General features: G+C 39.2%; 1 protein-coding gene across 17 annotated transcripts in view; it reads right to left on the reverse strand.

Moving 5' to 3' along the window:
- The window catches only part of DNM3 (dynamin 3), a 653,888-nt gene that overhangs the window by 499,009 nt on the left and 134,432 nt on the right, over positions 1 to 20,447 (reverse strand). For all 17 annotated transcript variants that reach the window (XM_081489464.1, XM_081489460.1, XM_081489461.1 and 14 more), the window contains one exon: positions 8,078 to 8,151. In XM_081489464.1, the coding sequence (XP_081345590.1) occupies positions 8,078 to 8,151 (74 nt within the window). The remainder of the gene's footprint in view (positions 1 to 8,077; positions 8,152 to 20,447) is intronic.

Here is a 20,447-nt window from a genome sequence, read left to right on the forward strand (position 1 = left end):
GATTAGCAATGAAGAATCAGAAAATATAATGGAATAAAACCATATTCAAACTGCAAGAACAACAAAAATAAATATGAACATCCTAACTAGAAAAGAATGGATGCTATTTTAGAATTAGAATTTTTAGAATTTTACTAAAATAAAATTTGAGCAAATGAAATGATATGGCATGGTCCCTGTATTGGAAAAAATAAAGAATATTTTAAAGATACTGATTATTCTCATGGCAGGTGGGAGGGAGGCTCAAGAGGGAGGAGATATATGTATACTTACAGCTGGTTCACATTGCTGTACAGTCGAAACTAACAGAACATTGCAATGCAATTATACTTCAATTAAAAAAATTATTCTCTAAATGAATCTATTGAAGCTAAAATAATAATAGTGGCAATAATTTTATCTTTATCAAGTTATTCTAAACTTTGACACAACAGAAGAAAACCCATAAATAATGGGGGGAGGACTATATCCCTGATAGATATTAAAGCAAATTATAAACCTGTTACACATAAAACACTGTAGGGACTTCCCTGGCAGTCCAGTGGTTAAGACTCTGCATTTCCACTATAGGGGACCTAGGCCGGGGAACAGAGTCCACATGCTGCGTGGTCCAACATTGTAGTGTTGGCACATCGAAACTAATAAGATAGTCAGAAATAGATTGCAATAAGAATAGAATATAAGATAAAGGAGACTGGGAAAAAATTATTTCTTCATACGTGAAAATAAATCTCAGAACTAAATGTTAAAAAAAAAATTTAAGTATGGAAAGGAAAAAATTATGCTAAATATTTACTTTTTGTTAAACATAAATGTTTATATTTCATAACCAAAAAGAGTAAACCTTCTATACATTAAAAATGATATAACCAGATTATAAATTCCCAGAGGGGCAGAGACTTTGGTCAGCCACCGCTATATTTCCAGAAGTTCAAATAGCATCTGGTACATTGTAGATTTACAAGCAACTTACTTTTTCCAAATGACATTACTTGAGTCCATTCCTTTGGATGAAACTTGGACTTTTTTTACATTAAAAAATGTGTTAAAATATCTACAATTTCTACCAAAAGGTCAGCTGAATTATGATTTACCTGCTCAAAGAGTCATGTCTAACTGCTTGAGACCCCATGGACTGTAGCCTGCCAGGCTCCTCTGTTCATGGGATTTTCCAGGCAAGAATACTGGAATGGGTTGTCATTTCCTACTCCAGGATCTTCCCAACCCAGGGATCAAACCTGCATCGCTTGAGTCTTCTGCATTGGCAGGCAAATTCTTTACCACTGCACCCCCTGGGAAGCCCTGAATTGATACAGGGAGTGCATTCAATCTACTGATCAAATTGTAAAGTACTGCCATCTTATCATTAAGTCTTTCAATCAGTGAACATGGGATGTTTTTCAAATTATCTGAACAATAGTTTGTAGTTTTCAGAGTATAAATTTTGCTCTTCTTTTGTTAACTACATTCCTAAGTAGTGTATCCTTTTTAATACTATTGTACATAGAATTATTTTCTTACTTTAATTTTTTGATTGTGCATTGCAAGTATGTAAAAATACAGTTAATTTTTGTATCTTTATCTTGTGTTCTCTAACCTTGCAGAGCGAATTTATTAGTTCCAATAGTTTTTTAGTGATTTCCTTAAGAATTTCTATGCACTTCATTATATCATCTGCAAATAGAGATAATTTTACTCTATCCTTTCCAATATAAATGTCTTTTATTTTTTCTCTTGCCCAACCGCCCTAGCTAGAACTTCCAGTACAACACTAAACAGAAGTGACAATAGTGGATATCCTTGTCTTGTTCCCAGTCTTAGAGGAAAAGCATTCAATCTTTCACCATTAAGCACGATATTAGCTGTGAGTTTTTCATACATGTCCTTTATTGAGTTGAGGAAGTTCCTTTGTATTCCTAATTTGACACGTGTTTCATGACAGGGTGTAGGTTTCCTTAAAAGCTTTTTTTCTAAGGTTATTGAGATGATCTTTTAACTTCTGTGTTCATTTGATTGATGTAATACAATACATTACTTGATTTTCAGATATTAAATCAATCTTGCATTGCTGGGATAAAACAAACCAATTCTCACATTCACATAGAATTTTAAAAGACTCAGGATAGCAAAACAACCTTGAAAAGAAAGAACAAAGTAGAAAAACTCATTCTCAGCTTGAAAACTTAGTACAAAGTAAAGGTAATTAAGAGAGTATGAGGACTTTCCTGGTGGTCCAGGGGTTAAGAACTCACCTGCCAAAGCAGGGGACATGGTTCAATCTCTGCTCTGAGAAGAATCCATCTACAGAGGGGAAACTAGCCCATGTGCCACAACTACTGAAGTCTGCACACTCTAGAGCCCATGCTCTGCAACTAGAGAGTAACCCCCACTTGCCACAACTAGAGATAGCTTGCAATGCAGCAACAAAGACCCAGAGCATCTGAAAATAAATAAATAAATTTTTTGAAAAAGGAGAGAATATGGTACAGGCACAAATAGAGAGATATAGATCAACTGAATAGACTTGAAAGTCCAGAAATAAACCCATATATCTATGGCAAATTGATTTTCAACAAAAGTGCCAAAAAACATACAATGGAGAAAGAATAGTCTTTTCAACAAATGGTGCTTAGACACTACACCTGCAGAAAATGAAGTGGAGTTCTTACTTTGTACAATTTATAAAAATTAACTCAAAATGGATCAAAGGCCTAAGTGTAAGAGCAAAACTATAAAATTATTAGAAGAAAACATAAGGGTAAATCTCCATGACCTTGGTGTTTACTAATTATGAGACATAAACACTACAAGTGCTTCAATCTTAAGCATTTAAAGAAATTGCTAGGAAAAGTAGCAAAATCCTCAAAAAGAAATGGGGAAAAATAAAAACAGCCAATTCACAAAAGAAGAAATACAAATACCAAATAAATACACACAAAAAAATATTCCACATCATTGCTTACAGAGAAACAAAAAAATGAAAACAAAGCTCATTTGCCTATCAAATTATTACGGTGTTGAGAGGGCCAAAACAGTACATTAGATATAAATTCATACATAGATATAACTATAGATACAAATATAGATACAAATACATCTGTGTTGTGTGTGTGTACTTAGTCACTCAGTCGTGTCCAACTCTGTGACCCACTGGACTGCAGCCCCCCAGGCTCTTCTGTCCATGGGCATTCTCCAGGGAAGAATACTGGAGTGAGTTGCCATGCCCTCCTCCAGGGGATTTTCCCAACCCAGGGACTGAATAACACATACACTATGCATATTGATAAATGGAATATTGTGTGCCATATCAGTAAACAAAGGATGTCACAGTCATCAGTGATTGCAGCCACCACCAGAGGGTGAACAGATGAGCCCTGAGGAAACTCAGGATGTGAAAATACAGGATACTGGCCCCAGATAGCTGAGGTGCATGTCAAAGAAATGATTTCATTGAGCCCAGACTCTTGCATCTTCCCATACATAGAAAAGCCCTAAATTCCTTACACTTGAGGTATCTAGTTTTCTTTTATTAACAGTAGTCTTTGTTCCTTCTACCTGCCCTTTGTTGCAAAATTCCCATGTGTCATAGCTTCCCCCTTGCCTCGTTGGAGCAGTTATCTCAGGGACACTTGAAATGCTGTCTCTTGAGCTTGAAATCGCAAAAATTCCCAGCAAAAAAAAAAAAAAACATAACACTTGTGGAGCTCTACACCAAGGTCATATGTGTGGATCCCTGTACCAAGGTCACAAAACAAAAATCTCTGGCACCACCAGCTCCATAGCAACTGTTGCCATGAGCCTCGGGATCTAAACTAGCCAGTTAACCTGATCCTATATATTAGGTAAAATACCCTATCACCTGTCTTATAGCAATCTAACCAATCACCAAATGCTACCCTTCCAGTAGGAATTTTCTCTGTCCTGGGGCTATAAAAATTGGCTACTACCCCATGAAAGGGGTCAGCTCTCCCTTGAGCTGGCCTGCTGTTCTAATAAACTTTATTCTCCCCTCATTCTACCTCAAGTTTGGAAATTCTTTTCCAACTCACACACGAAGACAACACTCAACTGTTAGGTTGCATGTGCGTGTTTTTTCGTTTTTTCAGTCAACGACACGCATACAGATATTCACTGTGATCTTGGCAAGGCAGCAGAGAACAGTGGCATGAGTAAGTTCAGTTCAGTGACTCAGTAGTGTCCTACTCTCTGCGACCCCATGGACTGCAGCTTGCCAGGCCTCCCCGTCCATCACCAATTCCCAGAGCTTGCTCAAACTCATGTCTATCAAGTAGGTAATGCCATCCAATCATCTTATCCCCTGTCATTCCTTTCTACTCACAGGTTCAACCTTTCTCAGCATCAAGGTCTTTTTCAATGAGTCAGTTCTTTGCATCAAGTGGCCAAAGTATTGAAGTTTCAGCTTCAGCATCACCCTTTCAATGAATATTCAGGACTATTTCTTTAGAATGGACTGCTTGGATCACCTTGCAGTCCAAGGGACTCTCAGGAGTCTTCTCCAACATCACGGTTTAAAAGCATCAATTCTTCGGTGCTCAGCTTTCTTTTTAGTCCAGCTGTCACATCCATACATGACTACCGGAAAAACCACAGCTTTGACTAGACGGACCTTTGTTGGCAAAGTAATGTCTCTGCTTTTTAACATGCTGTCTAGGTTGGTCATAGCTTTTCTTCCAAGGAGCAAACGCCTTTTAATTCCATGGCTGCAGTCACCATCTGCAGTGATTTTGAAACCCCAAGAAATAAAGTCTGTCACTGTTTCCACATCTATTTTCCATGAAGTGATGGGACCGGATGCCATGATCTTCGTTTTTTGAATGTTGAATTTTAAGCCAATTTTTCCACTCTCCTCTTGCACTTTCACCAAGAGGCTCTTTAGTTCCTCTTCACTTTCTGCCATAAGGGTGGTGTCATCTGCATATCTGAGATTATTGATATTTCTCCTGGCAATCTTGATTCCAGCTTGTGCGTCATCCAGCCCAGCATTTCTCACGATGTACTGTGCATATAAATTAAATAAACAGGGTGACAATGTACAGCCTTGATGTACTCCTTTCCTGATTTGGAACCAGTCTATTGTTCCATGTCCAGTTCTAACTGTTGCTTCCTGACCTGCATACAAATTTCTCAGGAGGCAGGTCAGGTGGCCTGGTATTCCCATCTCTTTGAGAATTGTACACAATTTGTTGTGATCCACACAGTCAAAGGCTTTGGCATAGTCAACAAAGCAAAAGTACATGTTTTTCTGGAACTCTGTTGCTTTTCTAATGATCCGGTAGATGTTGGCAATTTGATCTCTGGTTCCTCTGCCTTTTCTAAATCCATCTTGAACATCTGGAAGCTCACGGTTCATGAACTGCTGAAGCCTGCCTTGGAGAATTTTGAGCATTACTTTACTAGCGTGTGAGATGAATGCAATTGTGCAGTAATTTGAACATTCTTTGGCATTTCCTTTCTTCGGGACTGGAATGAAAACTGACCTTTTCCAGTCCTGTGGCCACTGCTGAGTTTTCCAAATTTGCTGGCATATTGAGTGCAGCACTTGCACAGCATCATCTTTTAGGATTTGAAATAGCTCAACTGGAATTCCACCACCTCCACCTGCTTTGTTCATAGTGATGCTTCCTAAGGTCCACTTGACTTCGCATTCTAGGATGTCTGACTCTAGGTGAGTGATCACACCATCGTGGTTATCTGGCTCTTGAAGATCTTTTTTGTATAGTTCTTCTGTGTATTCTTGCCACCTCTTCTTAATATCTTCTGCTTCTGTTAGGTCCATATCGTTTTTGTCCTTTATTGTGCCCATCTTTGCATGAAATATTCCCTTGGTATCTCTAATTTTCTTGAAGAGATCTCTAGTCTTTCCCATTCTATTGTTTTCCTCTATTTCTTTGCCTTGATCACTGAGGAAGGCTTTCTTATATCTCCTTGCTATTCTTTGGAACAGTGGCATGAAGCAAGATCTTAGTTCCCTGCCCAGGAACTGAACCTGGGTAGCCTGGATGAAAACCAGGAATCCTAGCCATCAAACCAGCAAGGGCTAGAGGCTACAAGCTGTTTTTCCCTTTATCTTTGGCCCCAGTGAAAAATACATTTATCACAGAGGCATAAACTGTAAATGCAGGTAAAATGTTTATTATTAGAGACACAGCACAACAAGTGGGAGAGCACATAGAAAAACAGCTTGTTTAGTGGAGACAGAAGCAAGGCAGAGATGCAGACCTGGAGAAAGGGTGTGGGCATCCCGCCTAGTGAGGAGGAGCACAGCAAAGAGGCTGTTAGTCATTTTTATAAGGCAGTTTTTCTGGGTCTTTGTCTTCATTCAGGCCAGTTATCTGGTTTCTTTTACCACACCTGACCTAACCTGGGACCCTCCCTTAGGGTGCGCATGCACCCCTCAGTCAAGATGAACCTCGAAGTGAAGGTTTCTGAGAGAAGCAAGACTCATTATGCCCTGGAATTATCCTCTGACTTTTGATTTCAAGGAGATTTTGTGCAAATGTGTAGTGTCTCCCTTATCTTGTCACCCTGCTTATTTAACTTATATGCAGAGTACATCATGCACAATGTTGAGCTGGATGAAGCACAAGCTGGAATCAAGATTGCTGGGAGAAATATCAATAATCTCAGATATGCAGATGACACCACCCTTATGGGAAAAAGCGTAAAGGAACTAAAGAGTCTCTTGATGAAAGTGAAACCGGAGAGTGAAAAAGCTGGCTTAAAACTCAACATTCAAAAATCGAAGATCGTGGCATACGGCCCCATCACTTCATGGAAAATAGATGGGAAAACAGTGGAAACAGTGACAGCCTTTATTTTCTTGGGCTCCAAAATCACTGCAGATGATGACTGCAGCCATGAAATTAAAAGATGCTTGCTCCTTGGAAGAAAAGCTATGACCATCCTAGAAAGCACATTAAAAAACAGAGACATTACTTTGCCAACAAAGGTCCATCTGGTCAAAACTAAGATTTTTCCAGTAGTCATGTATGGATGTGAAAGTTGGACTATACAGAAAGCTGAGCGCCGCAGAATTGGTGCTTTTGAACTGTGGTATTGGAGAAGACTCTTGAGAGTCCCTTGGACTGCAAGTAGATCCGACCAGTCCATCCTAAAGGAAATCAGTCCTGAATATTCATTGGAAGGGTGATGCTGAAGCTGAAACTCCAATACTTGGGCCACCTGATGCAAAGAACTGACTCATTGGAAAAGACCCTGATGCTGGAAAACTGAAGGCGGGAGAAGAAGGGGAGACAGAGGATGAGATGGTTGGATGGCATCGCCAACTCGATGGACATGAGTTTGAGCAAACTCCAGGAGCTGGTGACAGACAGGGAAGCCTGGCGTGCTGCAGTCCATGGGGTTGCAAAGAGTCGGACATGGCTGAGCAGCTGAGGGACTGAACTGAACTGAACTCCCTTATCTTTTTTCTCAGAAGGGTCTTTGCCTCTCTTTGTCCTTGCCATGATTATTCCCTTGAGGTGTTAACAAGAGACAAAGACTGGCTATTTACCTTGTTTCTGCTGTTATATCCATTTTCGAGAGCAAACGGGAGGCTGGTGTAAATTCCTCAACGGGAGTCTACCTATCTCTTGTCTCAAGAAATGCAAAGGGGAAGCTGGCTAATTGTGAATTTCCAACCTGGAGCTCGCTTATCCCTTGCCTCAGAAAATGCAAAGCCAGTCAGACTGGCTGACTGTAAATGTCCAACCTGGAGCCTGTCTATCTCTTAACCTCAGATAGATGTTAAATTACTTTAAAAACATTCCCAGACACACACACACACAGAAGCAGGAAGAAAGCATACCAAAGGGGTATTAGAAGTTATGCTACACTGTAAAATTACAGTATATTACAATGAGAATAAATGTAATAAAAGGAATTTAAATGTAATAAAAGGAATTTAAAAAGCAATGAGAAAGAGAGTATTTTAGAGAGACATATAGGCAGCTAATGATCACCAAAATATTTCTGCTGCTACAACCCAAAACCCAGCAATGAGACAACAGGTACCACAGATACATTCATCCATGTGACAAACATCCTTTTCCGTTACCTGCTTTGGAAGTAATCAGCTGCAGCACTAGAGGCCTTCTAGTTACAATGCCTGACCCTCGAGGGAGAAAGTCCCTAAGAAAAAAAGAAAAAGAAAGACTAGATTAGGGCATTTAAAGGAATTCTTATCACTGATCAATTTACAAACCAATATCCATAGTAATTCTAATTCTCAACCTTTCAATGCAAGACCCATCTGATAAAAGAGGTATTTGCGAAATAAAAAAGGAGGAGTGGGCAAGGGTCCTTATACTGAATATTAACACATTATTACAATGCATTATTATAATGACCTCACTGGAATATTTGATTCACTCATTTAGCTGGAATTAACTAATAAAAATTTGCCTTAGACTACTGTGTATTATTTTTTGTTTTCAGAGAACATACATTTAGAAAAACATCTGATGTGGAAGTTAATCCTTAAATGCTTTGGTAATTAAAAAATTCATCGCTTCATCCAGCTTCAAGACTAATATTAACACCATCAAATACTGCCCATTGTAAGAGGTAATAAAGGCACATTAAACTGTATCTTCTAAATACCTAAAATTTTTCTCCAATACGGTCACACAAAATATGTGATTAAGTGGAGATAAATGTTCATTATGTAAGAAGTAACAGCAGAAAAAATACTGCAACTTGATTTTTTTTGTTTTCATTCCTGACAGGAGCTTATTAAATAGATTTTTTTCTTTATTTATTTTTTTAATTTTTTTTTTTTATAAATTTATTTATTTTAGTTGGGGGCTAATTACTTTACAATATTGTAATAGTTTTTGCCATACATTGACATGAATCAGCCATGGGTTTACATGTGTTCCCCTTCCTGGACACCCCACCCACCTCCCTCCCCATCCCATCCCTCTGGGCCATCCCATTGCCCCGGCCCTGAGCCCTTGTCTCATGCATCGAACATGGAATGGATTTTTTTCAAATAAACATTTTCTTTAAAATGGCATGCTAATATGCACTAGATCAATAAAACTACAGCAAAGAGAGTATTTTATAATTACATCTACAATGCCACATAAATCAGTAGAGATTCTGCAACTTTAAAGAAAATCCATAAACATATCTGTAACACTGCTTTTAAACACACTTAGAATGCTTTACAACTTTTAGAAGGGTCATAATTTTAAAAATCACAAAATTCCATTCAAAATAAATTTCAGACCCAATGGCAATGTTTCCCAAAAAGTAGCTCCAGGATCACAAGCAAGTATTTTGACCACAGACACCCAGGATCCATCTGGGGAAGATGCAGCATCTAGACTCTTTAACAAGCTCCAGGGGACTGATGTTCACCATGGATGGAGAATCACTGGCCTCACCATAGGAAATGTTCCTTAATGATTTAGTGGGTAATAACAGCGTGGGATCTCTGCAAGAAAATTAGAGATAACAAGGGAACATTTCATGCAAAGATGGGCACAATAAAGGACAAAAATGGTATGGACCTAACTGAAGCAGAAGATATTAAGAAGAGGTGGCAAGAATACACAGAAGAACTATACAAAAAAGATCTTCATGAGCCAGATAACCACAATGGTGTGATCACTCACCTAGAGTCAGACATCTTGGAATGTGAAGTCAAGTGGGCCTTAGGAAGCATCACTATGAGCAAAGCTAGAGGAGGTGATGGAATTTCAGTTGAGCTATTTCAAATCCTAAAAGATGATGCTGTGCAAGTGCTGCACTCAATATGCCAGCAAATTTGGAAAACTCAGCAGTGGCCACAGGACTGGAAAACATCAGTTTTCATTCCAATCCCAAAGAAAGGCAATGCCAAAAATGTTCAAACTACCACACAATTGCACTCATCTCACATGCTAGTAGAGTAATGCTCAAAATTTTCCAAGGCAGGCTTCAACAGTACGTGAAGCATGAGCTTCCAGATGTTCAAGATGGATTTAGAAAAGGCAGAGGAACCAGAGATCAAATTGCCAACATCTGCTGGATCATCAGGAAAGCAACAGAGTTCCAGAAAAATGTCTACTCTTGCTTTGTTGACTATGCCAAAGCCTTTGACTGTGTGGATCACAACAAACTGTGGAAAATTCTTAAAGAGATGGGAATACCAGGCCACCTGACCTGCCTCCTGAGAAATCTGTATGCAGATCAAGAAGCAACAGTTAGAACTGAACATGGAACAACAGACTGGTTCCAAATCAGGAAAGGAGTACATCAAGGCTGTACATTGTGACCCTGTTTATTTAATTTAAATGCACAGTACATCATGAAAAATGCTGGGCTGGAGGAAGTACAAACTGGAATCAAGATTGCCAGGGGAAATATCAGTAATCTCAGATATGCAGATAACACCACCCTTATGGGAGAAAGCAAAGAACTAAAGAGCCTCTTGATGAAAGTGAAAGAGGAGAGTGAAAAAATTGGCTTAAAACTCAACATTCAGCAAACTAAGATCATGGAATCTGGTCCCATCACTTCGTGGCAAATAGATGGGGAAACAGTGTCAGACTTTATTTTGGGGGGCTCCAAAACTACTGCAAATGGTGACTGCAGCCATGAAATTAAAAGACGTTTGCTCCTTGGAAGAAAAGCCATGACCAACCTAGACAGCATATTAAAAAGCAGAGACATTACTTTGCCAACAAAGGTCCGTCTAGTCAAAGCTGTGCTTTTTCCAGTAGTCATGTATGGATGTGAGAGTTGGACTATAAAGAAAGCCGAGCACTGAAGAATTGATATTTTTGAAGTGTGGTGTGGGAGAAGACTCCTGAGAATCTCTTAGACTGCAAGGAGGTCCAACCAGTCCATCCTAAAGGAAATCAGTCCTGAATACTCATTGGAAGGACTGATGCTGAAGCTGAAGCTCCAATACTCTGGCCACCTGATGCAAAGAACTGACTCATTGGAAAAGACCCTGAGCTGGGAAAGACTGAAGGCGAGAGGAGAAGGCGACAGCAGAGGATGAGATGGTTGGATGGCATCACTGACTCGACAGACATGAGCTTGAGTAAACTCCAGGAGTTGGTGATGAACAGGGAGGCCTGGCATGCTGCAGTCGAGGGGGTCACAGAGAGTTGGACACAATTGAGTGACTGAACTGAACTGAATGGCATAGAACTACTATCAGTTTTGTAGGAAAATTGGCAGAACACAGCTTCAACACAGATGGGATTTCAGTAAACAACAGCTTATACAACCAGTAAAGGTCAGTGAGAAGGCTGCAAAACCCAAGGCTTTAGCTCCACTGATACTTTAAAACAGGGCATTACAGGGATAAAACTGAGCAAAATTTCCTCCACTTTTAACTAATTTACTTTGCAAGCGCTAGTGTAAATTCTAACAGCCTCCTAGGTAGGTTAATGAATTTACTCCTTGACTCCAAAGGCTGTTTCATTCGGAATGTCACTGATGTGACTAAAAGAGAATAGTGAAATTACAGATTTGTTTTACTCTTAAAAAAATTCTACTGGAGTAAATAAAATTACTTACTTATCAAAAAATTCACTGAAAAACTAAGAAATCCTAGAGAGATGTTGTGGCCATGGGCCTGCACTTAAGTGTATGAAATCTAACACGAAGAGACATGGATGCACATAGAAAACCATTTAGAAGGGACCAGATAAAATACATTATAGTTCAGAAAAGAGAGACTAACATTCTTTTAAAAACATCTCAGTCTGTTCAGTTCAGTCACTCAGTCGTGTCCAACTCTCTGCCACCCCAGAGACTGCAGGACACCAGGCTTCCCTGTCCATCACCAACTCCCGGAGCTTACTCAAACCCATGTCCATCAAGTCGATGATGCCATCCAACTATCTCATCCTCTGTCCTCCCCTTCTCCTCCTGCCCCCAGCCCTACCCAGCATCAGGATCTTTTCCAACAAGTCAGTTCTTCGCATCAGGTAGCCAAAGTATTGGGGTTTCAGCTTCCACATCAGTCCTTCCAACAAATATTCAGGACTGATTTCCTTTAGGATGGACTGGTTCGGTCTCCTTGAAGTCCAAGGGACTCTCAAGAGTCTTCTCCAACACCACAGTTCAAAAGCATCAATTCTTCAGCCCTCAGCTTTCTTTACAGTCCAACTCTCACATCCATACATGACTACTGGAAAAAGCACAGCTTTGACTAGATGGACCTTTGTTGGCAAAGTAATGTCTCTGCTTTTTAATATGCTGTCTAGGTTGGTCATAGCTTTTCTTCCAAGGAGCAAACGTCTTTTAATTTCATGGCTGCAGTCACCATCTGCAGTGATTTTGGAGCCCAAAAAAATAATGTTTGTCACTGTTTCCATTGTTTCCCCGTCTATTTGCCATGAAGTGATGGGACCAGATGCCATGATCTTAGTTTGCTGAATGTTGAGTTTTAAGCCAACTTTTTCAGTCTCCTCTTTCACTTTCATCAAGAGGCTCTTTAGTTCTTCATCGCTTTCTGCTATAAGGCTGGTGTCATCTGCATATCTGAGGTTATTGATATTTCTCCCAGCAATCTTGATTCCAGCTTGTGGGTCATCCATCCTGGCATTTCATATTATGTACTCTGCATATAAGTTAAGTAAGCAGGGTGACAATATACAGCTTTGCCGTACTCCTTTCCCAATTTGGAACCAGTCTGTTGTTCCATGTCCAGTTCTAACTGTTGCTTCCTGACCTGCATACAGATTTCTCAGGAGGCAAGTCAGGTGGTCTGGTATTCCCATCTCTTTAAGAATTTTCTACAATTTGTTGTGATCCACACAGTCAAAGGCTTTGGCATAGTCAACAAAGCAAAAGTACATGTTTTTCTGGAACTCTGTTGCTTTCCTGATGATCCAGCAGATGTTGGCAATTTGATCTCTGGTTCCTCTGCCGTTTCTAAATCCATCTTGAACATCTGGAAGCTCACGGTTCATGAACTGCTCAAGCCTGCCTTGGAGAATTTTGAGCATTACTTTACTAGCATGTGAGATGAATGCAATTGTGCAGTAGTTTAAACATTCTTTGGCATTGCCCTTCCTCAGGATTGGAATAAAAACTGACCTTTTCCAGTCCTGTGGCCACTGCTGAGTTTTCCAAATTTGCTGGCATATTGAGTGCAGCACTTCCACAGCATCATCTTTTAGGATTTGAAATGGCTCAACTGAAATTCCATCACCTCTACTAGCTTTATTCATAGTGGTCCTTCCTAAGGCCCACTTAACTTTGCATTCTAGGATGTCTGACTCTAGGTGAGTGATCACACCATCGTGGTTATCTGGGTCATGAAAATATTTTTTGTATAGTTCTTCTGTGTATTCTTGCCACCTCTTCTTAACATCTTCTGCTTCAGTTAGGTCCATATCATTTCTGTCCTTGATTGTGCCCATCTTTGCAAGAAATGCTCCCTTTGTTTTCTCTAATTTTCTTGAAGAGATCTCTAGTCTTTCCCATTCTATTGTTTTCGTCTATTTCTTTGCACTGATCATTGAGGAAGGCTTTCTTATCTCTCCTTGCTATTGTTTGGAACTCTGCATTCAAATGGGTGTATCTTTCTTTTTCTCCTTTGCCTTTAGCTTCTCTTATTTTCTCAGCTATTTGTTAGGCCTCCTCAGACAATCATTTTGTCTTTTTAAAAACATCTAAGTACATACAATTAGAGACTCTTTTAATAATCTCCAGGATCTATATTATTAATAGAATATTTGCTATTTTGGATGTTTTCAGTAATCACTTTAAGAAAATCAGACCTACTCTGTGCCAAGGCCTAAAAAGAGAAAATTAATTTGAGAATCAAAATGGATAAAGGGAGAACAAAACAAAACTCCAGAGCAAAGAGCTAGAGGCCATCTGTTTGAGTTATTAGGACCATGAATGAGGTTTTAGTATATATAGATGCCAAAAATAAAATACACAGGTCTCAATGATGGTGTATAACAAGTCAATAAAGTATTTTCTTTAAGAAAAAGAGGTAGAAAGAAAGATGGAAAGAAGGATGAAATGAGGAAGGAAAAAAGGAGTTTTAGTTACTTAATACCTTTGTGCTGGGATCTGTTTCAACTCATGCTTGTGACCATATGTTTATAATGTAGATGTAGTAACAGTCCTTTGAACATTATTAAAGCAAAAGAGAATGTATCATACATTTTAAATAGCAAATAATTATCATATGTTTGGCTAAAAAGTAAGCCAACAGATATAGCTTACACTTATCTCTACTTTTGTATTAAGTAAACAGAACTTTTCATTAAGTGGTTTCAAGTACCCACTTCATGGCTCTAACCAGTTCTACCTGCAACACATACATTCCCACCAAAAGTCAAAAGATTTGGTAACCAAATCCTGCCATTTCAAAGTCTTTTCTGACTTCACAGCAGGATTTGAGCGCAACAAAGCACCAGAGAGAAATTTCTTCTGAAGAGTGATTAATCTGGCTCCCTGAAGATTCATGTCATTCTGGTGATACAGCAGCATGAAAACCATATGCCCAGCACACTCCTGCTGTGAAGAGCTGAGGGGGTGAACCCTGAAATGAAACACAGAGAACCTCGCATACAGCCCCAATTCTACCACGGAATGGGCAAAATTCTCTAAACCTCAGTTTCCTTTTCTACTAATTTGAAATAATTCTATGAAATCAAATGAAATGCAACACATGGCAAATCTTTAAAAACCAAAGCACCACAGAAAAAAGTAGTACTATTATTATTGCTACAATACAGCTATGGGATGTTTTCCCTTATATTTTAGCATTCTCTCATCTACAAAAAACAGCCTTGACAATTTTTAACATTTCATGAATGAAATGTGGAGCTGAAGTGCCTGAGACCCCACCCCATTGGTCCCCTTGATGTTGACCAACTGCACTGGTTTGGAAATCTCAGTTCCTTATTCCAGCCTCAATCGAAAGGGAGCCAGGTCACTGATATAAGAATCATGAATAATTCATTAGCCACTAAGTACAACCATCCATTTGAATTTCAGGTGGTTGGCTCTCCTGAAAGCAGATCTAATGGAAAAATTACTTCATTGAATTAATGCAGGAAAAATGACTGTGCCTTTACTATTACTGTGGATATAAATTATGTACCATTTTCCTCAAAAATGGACCTTCAAGCTAAAGTGAGAAGAGTAATCTGGAGAGATGTAGTATTAAATTGACTCCCTTCTTTAGCCTGAATGCCTCACCTATGATTGGACTGTACAGATTTTAAGGCAGGAGTAGTGCCTCCCTCTCCATGCCACATAGCAGCCACAATCCAAATGGCTTTCTTCTCTCTCAGCCCATCTCAACAAAACACTAATTTATGCAGTCTTAACAGCTACACTCCAGGCAATAAGTCAATTCTCTTTCATGGTTTCCTGATTCCTGAACAAAAAGGGGAGAACAGTTTCCATGCTGTGGTCTAAGAACCACTTTGATAACATTTCTTATTGGCTCTTCCAGAAACTTAGTTACCAAGAAATATGATCATTGTTCAATTACAAAATGAGTGACCTTCAGAAACCTAAAAAGAGAGCAATGGCTGTATCAGAAAAGCTAAAAGAATTCTCCCTCTTAGCAAATAAATTATGAACATGCTTTTGTTCAATATAGATGTAATGATGACTAACTAGATGGTCTGTTCAATAAATAGATGTTTAACATCTGCCCTTGACTAAAGCTAAGAGGTATAACTCTTAACCTCCAATAAGTTAATTCAAGTAACTGATCCATTCAAATGGTCTTAGTCTCGGAGGGAGGCTGTTGATGTTCAGTCGTTCAGTCATGTCTGACTCTTTGTGACCCCATGGACTGTAGCATGCCATGCTTCCCCGTCCTTCACCATCTCCTGGAGCTTGCTCAAACTCATGTCCATTGAGTTGGTGATGCCATCCAACCATCTCATCCTCCATCATCCCCTTCTCCCCCTGCTTTCAAGCTTTCCCAGCATCAGGGTCTTCTCTAATGAGTCGGCTCTTCCCATCACGTGGCCAAAGTATTGGAGCTTCAGCTTCAGCATTGTCCTTCCAATGAATATTCAGGACCAATTTCCTTTAGGGTGGACTGTTTTGATCTCCTTGCAATCCAAAGGACTCCCAAGAATCTTCTCCAACACCACAGTTCAAAAGCATCAATTCTTCGGTGCTCAGTTTTCTTTACAGTCCAACTCTCACATCCATACATGACTACTGAAAAAACTATAGCTTTGACTATATGAACATTTGTTGGCAAAGTAAGGTCTCTGCTTTTTAATATGCTGTATAAGTTGGTCATAGCTTTTCTTCCAAGGAGCAAGTGTCTTTTAATTTCATGGCTGCAGTCACCATCTGCAGTGATTTTGGAGTTCAAGAAAATTAAGTCTGTCACTGTTTCTATTGTTTCCCCATCTATTTTCCATGAAGTGATGGGACCAGATGCCATGATCTTCATTTTTTGAATGTTGAGTTTTAAGCCAACTTTTTCACTCTCCTCTTAAACCTTCATCAAGAGGCTCTTTAGTTCCTCTTCGCTTTCTGCCATTAGCATAGTGACATCTGCATGTCTGAGGTTATTGATATTTCTCCCAGCAATCTTGATTCCGGTCTGTGCTTTATCCAGCTCAGCATTTCGCATGGTGTACTCTGCATATAAGTTAAGTAAGCAGGGTAATAATATACAGCCTTGATGCACTCCTTTCCCAATTTGGAACCAGTCCATTGTTTCATGTACAGTTCTACCTGTTGCTTCTTGACCTGCATACAGGTTTCTCAGTAGGCAGGTAAGGTGGTCTGGTAATCCCATCTCTTTAAGAATTTTCCAGTTTGTTGTAATCTACACAGTCAAAGGCTTTGGCATAGTAAATGAAGCAGAAGTAGATATTTAGGTGGCAGGTGGGAAATAACATGCAAATAACTACAATAAGCATAACAAGCTCTATGGTTAAGTTCTATGATTGATAAGGTGAGGTACCAACATACCATAGGGAATAATCTATTCTTCTTGGGGTACTAGTCAGAAACTATTTCAGAAACACATGAGGTAGGAAGGACTTCACAGGAGATCAGGAGGTATAAAGACATGGGAGAGAGATCTACATAACACAGAACATCATGGAACTGTAAGTATTAAAGAAAGGTCAGGATGAGGTGAGAACTGTCTGGAAAAGACCTTAGAGGCTTCAGTTTTTTGTTTTTTTTTTTAATTCCTATGAAAACAAGAGGGCACTGAAGAGTTTTAATTGATCAAATTACAGATAAATTTTAATTTCATGATTGAAAAATTAACTATAAATGCCACCAGAGAACATAGTCTTCTGCTGAACAAAATTATGCTAAAAAATAACCTAACAGTGGGACACACTTCCTTAGGGTCTAGTATAATGCATTTTATTTATTTGACTTGCCATGCTTTGATCAATCTACCAATCCTATGTTTAGAGCAGTGTGCTGATTTTGTATGCACGCTGGATGTTTAATTTGTAAAATACTACATATTGTATCAAAGGGGAAAAAAAAGCCACAGGCTTCCCAGGTGGCACAGTGGTAAAGAATTTACCTACAATGCAGAAGGCTCAGGTTCAATCCCTGTGTCAGGAAGATTCTCTGGAGTAGGAAATGGCAACCCATTCCAGTATGCTTGTCTGGAGAATCCCATGGACAGATGAGCCGGGTGGGCTATAGTCCATGGGGTCGAAAAGAGTTGGAAAGGGGGACTCTACAGAGAATGTTGAAAAGGGGGATGACAAAAGATAGGGAGACTAGTCATTAACCAGTCTAGGTCACTGGGGAAGAAGATAATAAAAGTTAAGTCTAAGGCAGTGATAGTGAAGACAGAGAGAAGACAACAAAGAGAACAGACACTTGACAGGACTTAATGATTGCTTTCATGTGGAATGAAATGATTTGAAGGAGTTAAGATAAATCTCACATTTCTGGTTTGGGGACCTGATTGAAGAGTGGTGCCATTAACCAGAAAAGAAAATACAGAAAGATCTAGTTATAGCTGATGATATGTTTACCATGTACCAGGCATCATTCTCATTTGATCCTCATAACAACCCTATGAGCTAGATATTATTGTTATATTCACTTCACCAGGGAGGACACTGAGGCACAGAAAAGCTACATAATTTTCTCAAAGTCACAAAGCTAGTAAAGGACAGATCTAAGACTCAAACCTAGAAAGTCCAACTCTAGCATCTGTGCTCTTGAGCATTCGACTGTGCTACACTATAAAAGTAATGGGAGAAAATGAGGACATGCTGATCTTTAGATACCTAGAGAGTATCTAGATTAAGACAACAAGTACGGTTAGACTGAGCAACTGGAACTCAGGATAATTGTTCTGTTTAGAGATAAAAATCTGTGAGTCTTCAATGGAGAAGGCTGTTGAAGCCAAGAGAACAGATGAGTAGGAATGGTGTGGAGAAGAGTGATTAATATGGACTCTGGAAAACACCAACACTTAATGAGCACATGAAAGAAGCAAACTGAGAGACTGAGAAAGAGTGCACAGAGCAATAAGTTAAATATCGGAAGTCAGAGGTATCCCCACAGTCATACTAGCCTTTTAAGACACCTCCACTTAGATGTCTCAAAATCAGTCTCTAAAATTCAACTCATTATCATCCATCCAACATGTTTCTCCTCCTTGATTCTCAATCACAATCCACATGATGTTGATGATGTGTCAGCCAAACATCCATGTGACATGTGATACATGTATGTGACATCCATACATGTCAGCCAAACCAAGCACCTGGAAATCATCCACCCACCATCTTCCTCTATCTTCACGCTTCAAATTGGTCACCACGTCCTGCTGGTTCTTCCTTAATATGACTTAAAAGCATCCTTTCTACTCTATTTCAACCACTATTTCAGGTGCCTCCAAGTCTCAAACAGACAACCACAATAATTTCCCAACTAATTCCCCTGCATCCAATTTGAGCACCCTCCAGTTCAACCTCAACAGGAACATAAGTCCCATTACATCACTCCCAGACTCTAAACCATTAAATGTCTCCCCATTGTATTTAGCATGAAACCCAACCTATAAACAGAGCAGAAAAAAAGGTCCTTACTCCTAGTGGAAGTTTCCGTATTCACTTGGGCTCGCAGGAACCTTCATTGGCACACTCCATGCTCCCTCATGGGTGCTCTCTCCTCACTTCTTCATCTAGCCAACTCCTATTTAATCCTCAATACTCAGGTCCACATCACCTTCTCTGAGAAGCCGTCTTCGAAATCCCCCTGTGCATGGCCTCTACTTAAGCTCTGAATACACACTTGTCATACTGGTCTGTTTACACGCGTGCTCCTTCATCCCTGTGTTCCTCCCAACGCCTCCTTCAGTGCCCAAGTATTATTTTTTAACACTTTCTAACATCTTGCTTTCAATGAGGATGTTTTCTCATTGCCCATATATTCAAAACATGAAAGGAAAACTTTTCCATATCTAATCCCCAAAGAGGCAAACAACAGGCATTTTACATGGACAGAAAGAACAGACAAGATAGCTTTCAATTTACCAGTAACTTCCTAAGACCATTTAAACTAATATCTTTATTATGAATGTTTAAGATCTGACAGTACTCACCAAAGTACAAAATACACATCATAGAGATCAATAATACTGAGTAACTGAAGACACAGAATAGAATTTGAAGGAAAAAAAAATTTTTTAATCCAAGAACCAATATACTTTTTTAAATCATTCCTTAAAAACAGAGAAGTCTCTTCCAAAAAATTATCCTCAAAATATAATTTCATGTGCTCCAAAATAGTCCCTGTCAGATTATCTCATGGTCCTTCAAAATGATAACCCAATTTTAGAAAAAAGGAAAAGAGAAAAGAGGGACAGAGAAAAACAGAGAGAAATAGAGATAGGTCACTGCCAAATACTGCCTGCCCCTATGCTAAGAAGCACTGAGGTCATGTATTCCACACACTGAACACAATGGCGCTGTTAAAACAGCTTTGTGTTTGCGTGCCCTAATCTTGAAGCTTTGCCAGCCATTACAATGCCACTTTAATTGCTGAAGGAAGTAATTATGCCAAAATCCACACATTTAATTGGAAATTTTCCACTGCAGTTTCCTTTTTCCCTAAATTCTTGGCACACAGTAAGAATATTTGCACTTACAGATTTGTAAAAGATCACATTTTGCTGCTATCATTTACTCTATAATTTGTAGTATTCAATAAACAACACCAGCATTTTGTTCAAAAAACAGTTGCAAATCCAAATGCAAGAAACATAATGTTTTTATTTTTTATTTTTTACTAACATCTAGGAAATTTCAAAACTTACCTTTTGTTCACAAAACTCAAAATTTCTAAGCAATAGTGTTAGTCGCTCAGTCATGTCCGACTGTGCAATCCCACAGACTGTAGCCCACCAGACTCTACTGTCCATGGAGTTCTCCAGGCAAGAATACTAGAGTAGGCTGCCAAGCCCTCTGCTAGGGGAAGCAATATGTTTT

This window comes from Giraffa tippelskirchi, chromosome 5, assembly GCF_054371585.1.
Source record: "Giraffa tippelskirchi isolate mGirTip1 chromosome 5, T2T-mGirTip1v1.2.pri, whole genome shotgun sequence".
In the NCBI taxonomy this organism is placed as follows: domain Eukaryota; kingdom Metazoa; phylum Chordata; class Mammalia; order Artiodactyla; family Giraffidae; genus Giraffa; species Giraffa tippelskirchi.